At 40.1% G+C, this 13,342-nt stretch overlaps 1 protein-coding gene across 3 annotated transcripts in view; it reads right to left on the reverse strand.

The window, feature by feature from the left end:
* KHDRBS3 (KH RNA binding domain containing, signal transduction associated 3) overlaps window positions 1–13,342 on the reverse strand; it is a 152,542-nt gene that overhangs the window by 60,368 nt on the left and 78,832 nt on the right. For all 3 annotated transcript variants that reach the window (XR_011145723.1, XM_068983885.1, XM_068983886.1), the window contains one exon: window positions 9,975–10,121. Coding sequence is in view for 2 of the 3 variants with exons in the window: in XM_068983885.1 (XP_068839986.1) it covers window positions 9,975–10,121 (147 nt within the window). In the remaining variant the exon portion in view is untranslated. The remainder of the gene's footprint in view (window positions 1–9,974; window positions 10,122–13,342) is intronic.

The raw sequence follows: 13,342 nt of genomic DNA on the forward strand, positions 1-13,342 counted from the left end.
CTATGGAATATACTAAAAACCACTGAATCATATATTTCATATGAGTAGATTTTATGCTGTGTGATTTATATCTCAAAAAAGATAATAAAAGGGGGTAAAAAAAACCCACTGGAGGCAGAAACATGAGGTGGAAGTAGTTAAGTAACCCCAGGATGTGGTAAAGATGACCTGGAGTAGGGAGGGACGTGGCAGGAAGGGTGGGAAGAGGTAGACATGGAGTTATTTATAATGCTTAATTTTATTAGATATGGCAATATATTGATTATGGGGGGTATAAGAGCAAAGTTAAGAATGCTGATTTGTTTCTGGAAGACAAGAAGAGTAACAATTTAATCAATTTTGTGCAGGTTGAGTCTGCAATGATCTATAGTACATAAAAATTGAGATATTCTATAGCAATCAGATAGAGGGAATGGAAACTTAGAAGTCAAAGAGAGGGATATAGAAGTGGGCAAGGAAGAGTTACACAGGCCCCACACATTACAGAGGAGGGTGTGTCGTCAAGGCTGGCCCATGGTAGGCTCTTGGCAGAGAACCTCTGAATCTGTTGTGGGTTTTGCCTATTAAGACTACTTCCATGTGCCTGAGGCCTGAGGTCAGGGTGTACCCACTCAGCCAGATAAATCTGTCTCAGGAACATGATCAATGGGGAATGCTGGTTGTGGCTCAGAAAGGGGGATTGTGGTGCTGGCCTCTGAGCATCCGTCAGGGGCACTGCATACCTTTGTGACTGATCTGAAATAAAAACCCTGGACACAAGGTTCAGGGGAGCCTCCCTGGTTCGAACGAACAGTCCAGTGTCGTCACATGGTGTTGCTGGGAGAATCAACGAGTCCTGCGTATTCCACTGGGAAGGGACAGCAGGCCTGGTTTTCCCAACTGGCTCATTTTCTCTTTGCTGAGTGCTCCTTAAGAACAGCTGAGCTTGCAGGTGGCTGTGGGGACCTCTCACGAGAATCCATCTGTAGACAACATCGGCAGCAGGCAGGGCTGTGTGGGAACCATCACAGAGCGAGAGAAGGGCTGAAGACACGGCTCTGAACACCAACATGCAGAAGGGGGAGGACCTCACAAAGACGACAGGAAGGTGCGGCGAGAGCCCGCGAGGGACAGGTAGGCGATCACGCTACAAAAGCCACCGCAAGTCAGTGCTGCATTCACGTCAATGACAAGCCAGGCACTGACTCTGTGGGACTCACTAACTACAAAGGCAGTACTGACTTCATAATCATTTTGGTGAACAGTGAGTGAGCTAGCATTCATTCAGGTAGAATGAAGAATGAATGGGAACAAGTCCCAGATACAGTAAAGGAGCCAGCTTCTCCCGGTTGTTTGCTACAAAGAGGAAGAGAGAAGGACTACAGTCTGAAGAAGAAGGAAGGATTTGATGATAGAAGAAACAAAGCAAATCTGAGTATGAATAAAAGACTCAGATGAGACACTATCCTGAATTATTTCTAATTAAAATATAAAATGCTGAAGCTGAAGCTCCAATACTTTGGCTACCTGATGCGAAGAGCTGACTCATTGGAAAAGACCCTGATGCTGGGAAAGAGTGAAGCCTGGAGGAAAAGGGGATGCCAGAGGACAAGATGGTTGGATGGCATCACCGACTCAATGGACATGAGTTTGAGCAAGTTCTGGGAGATGATGAAGGACAGGGAACCCTGGTGTAGCCATGGGGTCACAAAGAGTTGGACACGACTGAGTGACTAAAAAACAAATGCTCTCTTTCTTACTTTTCAAAAGTAGAGTGCAAAAAACAACTTCTAGGAGAAAGCATTCTGAAGTAAGAAAAATAATATGGACACCAATCAAAAATGAAGTTGACATCATAACCAGCTAAAACCTGCAGAGTAAGAGGAAGAAAGGTAAATGAAGAAAAAGTCAAGTCATTACCATTAGCAAGAAAGGCTAAGGTCTGAGTCTAGATTTTACTGCAAAAACAGGTTCTCTAACTTATCTGGGGTATCATGACCTCAGAAGTCATGTGAATCTATAGTTATTTCAACTTCTTTAAAATAAGCCTATCAACATGTTCCTTGCCATTTTACTAAAAATGTGTGATTAATAAATTATTTGTAAAGTACATTCTAAATAAAATGTACTATGTAAATGCTAAGTATTGGCCCTATTGAAAAGTGTTAGAAAGCAGGACACAAAATTTTATGTGGTTAAAAACAGATTCAGGGAAAAAGAACATAACTGAGGCCCCATTCAGTTCAGTTCAGTTCAGTTCAGTCACTCAGTCATGTCCGACTCTTTGTGACCCCATGAATCGCAGCACGCCAGGCCTCCCTGTCCATCACCAACTCCCGGAGTTCACTCAGATTCACGTCCATCAAGTCAGTGATGCCATCCAGCCATCTCATCCTCTGTCGTCCCCTTCTCCTCCTGCCCCCAATTTCTCCCAGCATCAGAGTCTTTTCCAATGAGCCAACTCTTCGCATGAGGTGGCCAAAGTACTGGAGTTTCAGCTTTAGCATCATTCCTTCCAAAGAAATCCCAGGGTTGATCTCCTTTAGAATGGACTGGGTTGGATCTCCTTGCAGTTCAAGGGACTCTCAAGAGTCTTCTCCAACACCACAGTTCAAAAGCATCAATTCTTCAGCACTCAGCCTTCTTCACAGTCCAACTCTCACATCCATACATGACCACAGGAAAAACCATAGCCTTGACTAGATGGACCTTAGTCGGCAAAGTAATGTCTCTGCTTTTGAATATGCTATCTAGGTTGGTCATAACTTTTCTTCCAAGGAGTAAGCGTCTTTTAATTTCATGGCTGCAGTCACCATCTGCAGTGATTTTGAAGCCCCATTAGAAATACATTAAAAATTTAAAAAAAATAAGCAAAAGCTTTGCTCTAAGTAAAGTTAGGTAATTTACAATCGTGCCACAAAAAGTAGAATTAAAAGCTTATTTTAAACATCATTTGTGTGAAAGTAAATTTTAAAGTAGACAATGTAGTTAGGAGGGAAAACAAACAAAAAAACAGAATCTAAGTCAATCACATTTGAGGTTTAGCCTGAATTTAACCAACTGCATGAGCAGCTATGTAATTTTAGACAACTTCTTTAGACATGAGGTAACTGTTTCTTCTGATGTCACACAAGACACTATAGATATACACACAGTAGTTACAATTTTATTGGTCTTTGAAATGCTTTTAAATCAGTAGAGAAACCAAGTCATAGGTGGCAGCTTACAGACTAAATTATTGTTACAATTTTATATTTTAAACTAGTCATTACTAAATTATCACTTCAACTCCCCATCTGAAAAGTGAAACTATCATAACACTAACACCAACACTGCCATCAACTGTGAAGAGCAGAAAGTGGATTACAATTCTAATTAAATATGTGTAAATGGGATTTCTCTAGCCAGTAAATTTAGAATCTATTTAAATGTGTTAGCCTGGAGAATCGGAAAAAGTTTTTCAATAAAATCATTAAAAGTAATTTATTAAAAATTCAGTGGGTTCTTTGCCAGAAATGTAGTTTTCAGATATGTTTGCCTAAATATGCTAATATTTATGTTCAAGGTTAATCCTGGGATCACTGTTTGAATTATAATCTATAAGAAATAAATGTTCATTATTTGAAGACTAATTAAATAAATTCTGAAACATGCATATAAAATATTATGCAGACATTAAAAGGAATGAAGCAAAACTTTACATATGCTTACATGGACAAAGGTACAAAACAACCTATTAAAAACAATTAAAGGTTACAAGAGAGCATGGGAGTTGCAGGGTAACTGAGGAGTTTATCAAAGCCCTTCCATAAAAGGCGACAATAAAAGCTGACTGAACAGTTAAAAACAATTTTAGGACTCTGGAAACTTATTGAAAGGATACAATAAATGGAAAATACAATAAATCTGTTTGTGAAAAACTGCTAAGTCTCAGTTAAGAAGGGTGGGAGCCTGTGGTGATTTTGTCTGGGGATGCTTCCATCCCTCCTCCCAGCCCAGATGATGCTGGGTTCCACTAGGATGGTAAACCACAAGAACCAGAAGAAGGAGGTTCATTCAGCTTCAAAGAACAAATGAAAAAGCTTCATGCCCAGCAGCACCGTCAACATCAGTAGCAGCTGGTAGTGAATGACCAGAGAAGACCCATCAGCAAGTCTAAACATCAGGTTTGGGGTGGTGCAAGCAACAAACAGAAAGACTGGCACATTAGCCAGAAGTTTACCAGCCATGGAGAGCTTTGATAGCTCTCTGCCTGACAGTGAGTGTGTGTTCACACAAAGGGGATACAAGGACTCCTGGCAGAAAGTAAAACCCGGGGCAGATGGGAACCCGACTATACTCCCCAGTGACAGCCAGTTCCATCAGCAGAGGGTGAAAGCCCTACAGACACAGGTTTCGAGCACAGCCTCTGACAACTCACTGGTCGATCTCTCAGCAATGCTGATTCAGAGAAAACTCCTAGAAGGCCAGGCTTAAGAATAATATTGAGGAAAAAAAAATTAACAAAACTTTAGACCACGAAGGAGACAGACTGCAGTTTCAGTCCAACTAAATTATTGAAGAAAAGAAAAAACGTGTAACAACAACCCTCTGGGAAAAAATGAATCAGAATCAGATTCATCACAAAACGTTACCTAAAATGTAGTTTTCTCACCAATAACCTAAGAGACGTGTAAAGAAAGGAAAATGTCACCCATACCCAGGGCAGGAAGAAACTTTCCAGGAGAGGACCCAAATCTGGACTAGCAAAAAAAGATTTTTAAAAACCCAAAATAACTATAATGCAAAGTTACTCAGAGGAGTTCATCAAAAGATTTGAGATGGCACAAGAATGAATCAGTGAACTTGAAGGTAAGTCAACTAAAAGTGTTCACGCTGAAAAACAGAGAAAAGCCGACGAAGGAAAATGAGTCTGAGATATCTCTGGGGCACCATCGAATGTACCAACATACACATAATGGGAATCCAGAGGTTGAGGGGGTAGGGGAGGAAGAGTAAGGTGGGAAAAAAATCTAAAGAAACAATGGCTGAAAACTACCCACATCTGAAGAAAGACATAAACCCACATATCCACAAAGCTTAATGAACAAGAAAGATAAACATGTACACTGAAGTCAAATTGTTGAAAATCAAAGAGAAAGTCTGGGTAGCAGCAAGAGAAAAACAACAGATTATGTACAGAACAAAATAATTAATGATTCTTCCCATCAAAAATAGTGGAGGCTATAAAACAGATGAATGGTCTTTTACTACCTAACCGCCAACCAAAAACTATATACAGGTATAATTCAGAGATATTGTGGGTTTGGTTCCAGACCACTGCAATAATGCAAGTCATACAAAATTTTTAGCTTCTCACTGCCTAGAAAAGTTATATCTAACACTATACAATAGCCTATTAGCATGCAACAGCATTGTGTCTAAAAAAAAATGTACCTACATTAATTAAAAAATATTTTATTGCTAAAAACTGCTAACCATTATTTGAGCCTTCAGTGAGTCCCAGTAGTAATAGTAGTAATAAAGATCACTGATCACAGATCACCATAACAAACACGAAATTAATTTTTTTAAAGTTTGAGATACTGTAAGAATTACCAAAATGTGACACAGAGACATGAAGTAAATAAATGTTACTGGATAAATGATGCCAACAGACTTGCCTGACACAGGGTTGTCACAAACTTTCAATTTGTAAAAAACATAGTATCTCTGAAGCATAGTAAAATGAACTGCAATTAAAAAAAGTATGCTTGTAAACTAAACTTTAGGATATAGGTGAAATAAAGACATTTTGAGGAAAAAAAGAACAATTTTGCTAGCAGAACTATGTTACAAAAAAGACTAAAGGAAGTCCTTCAGGCTGAAAAGAAGCAACATCATATCATATGGCAATTCTATCTGCATAAAGAAATGAACAGCACCAAAAATAATAAATGTGTGTGTTAAAGTCTATATAAATACTGTACTACAAACCAATATCCCCCATGATTAAACATGTAAAAATCCTTAAACTATTAGTAAGCCAAACCCAGCAACAAATAAAAGGGACTATATATCAGCTTGGTTAAATCCTAAAACCAAGTAGGATTTAACCTTGGACTGCACAGTTGGCTTGACATCTGAAAAGCAACTAGGCAACGCACTAGGATTAACAGAATAAAGGAGAAAAACCACATGATCATCTCAATGGACAGAAAAAAAAACATCTGACACAATCCAACACCCATTTGTGATAAAACAAAAACAGAACCGAAAAACCTCTTAACAACTAGCAATAAACTTCAACATGATAAAGGGTCGCAATAAAAAAAGACCCTACAGCTAACATCACACTTACTAGTAAAAGACTGAAAACAAGAAAAAGATTTCCATCTTCATGTCTATTCAACAAAGCATTGAAAAAGTTCTAGTTAGTGCAATAAAGAAGACAATAAAATTAATAAAAAATGAAAGGCATCAGATAGGAAAGGAAGTAAAGCTTCTTTATTCACAGATCACATGTCCTTGTGGGCACCCACACGCTGAAACTAGCAAACACATCCAGCAAGGTCAAATAAGAGCAATTCCATTTCTATACACTAGCAACCATCTGAAAATGAGATTTAGAAAAACAGTTCCATTCACAGTAACATCAAGAAGTATATAATACTTACAAACAAAATTTAACAAAAGAAATGCAAGACTGGGATCCTGAAAACTATAATAAAACACTGCTGAGAAAAAATTTTAAGTATCTTTTTAAAAAACAGAGAGACAATTTCAAGTTCATGGACAGGAAGATGTAATACTGTTAAGATGGAAATTATCCCCAAAGTGATCTTCAGGTTCTATAGTATCAAAACACTAAGAAATTTTTTTTTTTTGGTAGAAATCCATAAGCTAAATGTAAAAGAAACATAAAAGTGCAAAGCAGCCAGAAAAGACAAGACAACTTTGAAAAAGAATCCAGTTGCAGAACTTACACAACCTGGATTTCACAATCTGCTCTAAGGCTGAACCAATTAAGAGAATGGTCCAGGCATAAGGACAGGTACATTAATCAATGGAACAGAACTGAGAATCCTGAAATAAATTCATACATTTATCTGCAGTTAATTTTCAATACTGGTGCCGAGGCAATCCAACAGGGGTAGAATTGTCTTTTTAGCATATAGTGCTGGGACTACCGGATACGTACGTAGAAAAAGATAAATTTAGATGCTAAATCTAATGCCATACACAAAAATTAACTTTGAGTGGATCACAGATGTAAACCAGAGAGTTAATGCCATAAAATGGTAAGAAGAAAACACAACAGAAATTCTTTGTGACTTTGGGATAGACAAAAGAGTCTTCTGGCCTGCTCAGGTTCAAGATGAAAGACATTGGAACCTATATCTTGGTGGAAGAGTGGAAAGAGACAGGGTAGAGGTCTGCCGCTGCCATCTCTGGAAACAGTCTCTCCTGCTTGGCTAAGCCAGCACTCACCAGTCCACACTGAATGACCAGGAGGGGAGTAAACCCCTCCTTCCTCTTGTCAGAGTTGCAATTTTACAGTCATTTACAGGACTGGAAAAGGTCAGTTTTCATTACAATCCCAAAGAAAGGCAATACCAAAGAATGCTCAAACTACCGCACATTTGCACTTATCTCACATGCTAGTAAAGTAATGCTCAAAATTCTCCAAACCAGGCTTCAGCAATATGTGAACTGTGAACTTCCAGATGTTCAAGCTGGTTTTAGAAAACGCAGAGGAACCAGAGATCAAATTGTCAACATCCGCTGAAAGAGAGTTCCAGAAAAACATCTATTTCTGCTTTATTGACTACGCCAAAGCCTTTGACTGTGTGGATCACAATAAACTGTAGAAAATTCTGAAAGAGATGGGAATACCAGACCACCTGACCTGCCTCTTGAGAAATCTATATGCAGGTCAGGAAGCAATAGTTCAAACTGGACATGGAACAACAGACTTGGTTCCAAATAGGAAAAGGAGTACGTCAAGGCTGTATATTGTCACCCTGCTTATTTAACTTCTATGCAGAGTACATCATGAGAAACGCTGGGCTGGAAGAAGCAACAAGCTGGAATCAAGATTGCCGGGAGAAATATCAAGAACCTCAGATATGCAGACGACATCACCCTTATAGCAGAAAGTGAAGAGGAACTAAAAAGCCTCTTGATGAAAGTGAAAGAAGAGAGTGAAAAAGTTGGTCTAAAGCTCAACATTCAGAAAACAAAGATCATGGCATCCGGTCTCATCACTTCATGGGAAATAGATGGGGAAACAGTGGAAACAGTGTCAGACTTTATTTTTTGGGGCTCCAAAATCATTGCAGATGGTGACTGCAGCCATGAAATTAAAAGACGCTTACTCCTTGGAAGGAAAGTTATGACCAACATAGATAGCATATTCAAAAGCAGAGACATTACTTTGCCAACAAAGGTCCGTCTAGTCAAGGCTATGGTTTTTCCAGTAGTCATGTATGGATGTGAGAGTTGGACTGTGAAGAAAGCTGAGCGCAGAAGAATTGATGCTTTTGAACTGTGGTGTTAGAGAAGACTCTTGAGAATCCCTTGGACAGCAAGGAGATCCAACCAGTCCATTCTAAAGGAGATCAACCCTGGGATTTCTTTGGAAGGAATGATGCTAAAGCTGAAACTCCAGTACTTTGGCCACCTCATGCGAAGAGTTGGCTCATTGGAAAAGACTCTGATGCTGGGAGGGATTGGGGGCAGGAGAAGAAGGGGGCGACAGAGGATGAGATGGTTGGATGGCATCACCGACTTGATGGACGTGAGTTTGAGTGAACACCGGTAGTTGGTGATGGGACAGGGAGGCCTGGCGTGCTGCGATTCATGGGGTCGCAAAGAGTCGGACACGACTGAGCGACTGAACTGAACTGAACTGATATCAATATCTGATTCTAACCTGTCTTTCCCATTACATAAGCCCCATAAGGGCAGGGACTATGTCATTTATTGGTTTATAGGTGTCTATCAAATAGAAAGCACTCAAAAACTTTGTTTTTAAACTAAATGAATGATAGGATCATCTTAACTGGCTTGACAGAACCAATAAAAAGTTAACTATATTAAGTTCCCAAATTAAAGTACTTAATCCAATCTTATGCCCTGTTTTTTTCAAGGCAGTCATGATTTATAACATGCTTCCCCTACAAATATGACAGTTTCCTCACAGATAATGTAATCATGACACAGGCTGCAGTTTGCAAGTCAGTCTGCTGCATCTACTGAGCACGATCTGACCCCAGATAGCTGTTGGCGGAGGCGACAGTTTCTCTACAGCAAACTGTCTGAAGAGGTTCAATTTCTGTTTTTTTTTCATCTAGACAGGTCAAAGTTTTTGTTTTTAAAATCTAGAACATGCAAATTATACAGAAGGACTACATTAACTCCTGTAGTGGAAACAGGGGTATATTCTCTTTAAATTATCAGATTCTCAGCAACATCAAGGTGTCTAAAAAGGATTAAAAAGACCACCCATTGTTAACAAAACATAAATGTCCACTTGGCACCCTTCCTCTCTGTGCTAGTCTGATCGTGTCCATCACCCTAATCATGCTACACAGAGATTGTCTGTATCCATCCCTTCCCTTAACCACACAGCCTCGAGGTCAGGGCTGCGCTCATCTCACTCCAGCTCCAAGCACAGAGCCTGGCTCGCGGCCAGCACCAACAAGCTCATGCTGCATACCAACAAACCTGTGAGATGACTTCAGGGTCACAAAAAGGCTTAGGACCTGCGACCCAAAACACACACCACTGACTGCTCTTCACCTTTCTTGCTGGGTCACCTGAGCTGTATTGCCTCACCTCTTTCAAAATCCCTAGCCTCACAGAAAATGAAGATATGATGCCAAGTAGTTCACAGGGACACTTTAGCAGATCAAGCACTATGAAAATAACAATTACTGATAAGAATTATCCGGGATTAAAACAAAGGGAGGACTTTCAAGTGCCAATTAATTATCAAGCAACATTGTACTAACTGGAATGAGGAACTTTTTGATTTCTTCCAGAGCATGTCCCATCCGGGCATAGGCTTCTGCTGGGGGTGCAAAAACTTCAATGAGAACGTGGAGATCATCATTGAGATGGAAGTACTTTGCTTCTCCACTTTTCCTCAACTCTTCCTCCTGAAGAAAGAAAACTCATGTTTAAAACGGTGTCATTGTAAGAAAAGAAAAACTACCAAGTTTATTTCACACATGGTGGTCCTAAAGATTCACTCAGCAGCAAACACCACCCAAGGAAGTACATTTAAAACATATACATGATTCTGTCATTTCCAGGGCCTTTATGGAGACTCCATAGGCTTCTTGCTGCACAAGAGGAAGCCTCCAGTCCTGCCTCTGGCCCAGGAGCCCTCCTGCTGTCTAGCCAAGGCCACGCTTGCCAGCTGACTCTCTTCACCCCACCACCCACCACCCCAGGCCTTGTTGGCTCATCCTCCCAGGCACCACAAAGAACTCCTCTGTGTTCCTCAAACTGGCCACCCAACCAGGCCTGCGTCTGTGCTGGTTATGCTGTGCGTTTACCGCTATCTAAAATACTTCAGTGTTGGTCCATCTTCTAATCTCTCTCATTTCAAGTGGTTGCCATGGAGCAGAGCCCATGGTTGTCTTGTTTTACGGCATGCTTCTTTGTCTAGAAAAGCGCTTGGTAGATAGCAGATGCTCAATGAATATTTCTGAATGAGTAGGTAAATATTATTCATTTTTATGTTCATTGGTCATTCACATATTCATTCAAAAAATATTTCCACATGCCAGGCCCTACACTCTATCTGAGAAAAAAACAGTGAATACAATAAATGAAAACTTTTTAAAGATTTTATTTCACTATGAGAAACATTAAAAAAATTGGTTGATATAATGAAATTCAGGGGAAGAAAATAGGCAGGGCGGGGGGGAGGGACTCAGATCATAAACGGACCACTAACTTTGCTCCATTAGCTTTTTCAACAAGCCTTCATTAGAGCAACAATTACAGAATCTGATTCTTCTAATAGTCTTTGTTTTCAACATTAAGGTCAAACAGACACACAAAGATTAGTAGGAACCTACAACCGGAGAGATTTCCAAAAGGCAGGAATCCCTGCGAGCCATTCCAAAAAACCTACCCTGTAAGAGAGAGAGCCCAGGGATTCCTGGCAACAGCACCTGCTGGTCCTGGCATTAGCCAAGGGGCCAAAGAGGCACACACACCCTGGATCTAAGGCTTCAACTTTTGTTAGTTAACTAATTTGAATTCTCATGAAGAAATGCAATCAAAATACAGAGCATGAAAAGGGCAGGGGACCTAGAGCCATGTTGGTCAATATGGGTGTGAGTCTGAACAGATCATATGTAATCCAACACTTAATTCACAAAATCAGTTTGGTGTCAGGGCTTCCCTCATAGCTCAGTTGGTAAAACATTTGCCTGCAATTCAGGAGACCTGGGTTCGATTCCTGGATCAGGAAGATTCCCTGGAAAAGGAAATGGCAACCCACTCCAATGTTTTTGCCTGGAGAATCTCACGGACAGAGGAGCCTGACAAGCTACAGTCCACAGGATCGCAAGAGTCAGACACGACTTAGCAACTAAACCACCACCACTACCATCACCACCACTAAACTACCATATGTATATAAACACCCTGGTGTTCAGACGGTAAAGCGTCTGCCTGCAATGCAGGAGACCCAGGTTTGATCCCTAGGTCGGGAAGATCCCCTGCAGAAGGGAATGGCAACCCACTCCAGTTTTCTTGCCTGGGACATCCCTTGGACAGAGGAGCCTGACAGGCTACAGTCCACGGGGTCACAGAGTCAGACACAACTGAGAAACTCTCGCAATGTATATGAGTGCAGGCCCACTGAGATGACTAAAAAGGCAGTTTGGGTAAAGGCTGGCAGAGGAGGTGGTGCACATAGTGCCCAGGACGCTGCCTTGTGTGGGGCAGGTACTCAGGAAATGCTAGTTTCTTTCACATTTATGGAAAGTGAACCAGAGAATGAAAGACAAGAAAAAAATTATTTGAAGGGAGAGCAAATATAAGCTACCTATGCATTTCCTTCAAAATCTGTCAACTGTGAAAAGGACTATTCTTTATGCCAATGGTGGACTAGTTCTTGTCCTAATCAGAATATTTTCATTATTTGATCTGACACTCTGACTTTCAAAGTTGAGGTCTTAAAAACTGGATTCTATGCCCGGTAGTCCACCTTTGAAAACATGAACTACTGAAGTAAATATTTCTTATCTTTTTCTAATAATGGCACCAAGCTAATGCTTTTAATGAGATTATAATTGTTGATTCACAGGCAAACATTTTCATTTCTATTACAAACTGAAGGTGGAACCGGGAGGCTTTCTGATCATAACCACAACTGTCCTGCAACTCCACAGAGTGAGCAGTTATTACTGGGTTTCTTCTTGGGTTAATGATGAGAGGCAATGCTCTGTTTAGGGAAGAACATAGGCTTTATTGAGTTCTGCATTTAAACCCCAAATCCAACAACTGGTCAGGTTACTTTATCTTTATCTTGAAGAAGTGATTTTAAAATGAATAATAATAATGTAGTACCTACTACTCAAAGGGTTGTTATAGTAATAAAGTAGCCATCATAGTAGTCGTTAGGAATTATTAGTAATAAAGGTATTGGAGTCATTCAAAAGACATCAGAAGTCTTTAGAATTCTGCTTAGCATAAAACAAGCACTCAAATGATAAATATAGTAATGATAACTATTATAACATAATGAGAGTATTAATTATTATATTATCCTATAACATAGATGATGTGCACAAAACATTCAGCATGTCTGGCACAAACTGAAGGCTCAAGAGACCACAGCATTTTAGTGATTACTATGCTACATAACCAGTTGATACATGTCAGTAATGAATCCTACAATTTTATCAAAAGAGCAAGTACAAGAAGAAAATGAATTATGTTCACATTAGAACTTAAATGATGAACACTATGAAAATCTAAAAGGAAGAGATTGTAATACTAGGGAATGGAAATGTCTTTAGAAATAAACATTATTAATGGAGGACTTCTGTAGACTAAAAATCAATAAGAAGGATGAACTGAAGTTAGGCAGTGAGGATCTGACTACTGCCTGGCAGATGGGACACACGTGTTGCTGAGACGATCACTGTGGTTGCTGCCAGGGAGATTCTTCTGTAGGTGTGAGCCATGGACCACATGGGACAGAATGATGGGCGAGAAGGAGACGAGGTGGACAGGGTGGGGTGAAATGGGCTCTTTCTACTGCATTGAAGAGTTCAAAGATGGAAATGGCGGACTCAGGACTTGACATGATCAGTTCAAGGCCCAAAGAGCCAGAAGTATCCTAGAAGGTTTCCCT

This window comes from Capricornis sumatraensis, chromosome 11 (assembly GCF_032405125.1).
Source record: "Capricornis sumatraensis isolate serow.1 chromosome 11, serow.2, whole genome shotgun sequence".
Taxonomy (NCBI): Eukaryota; Metazoa; Chordata; class Mammalia; order Artiodactyla; family Bovidae; genus Capricornis; species Capricornis sumatraensis.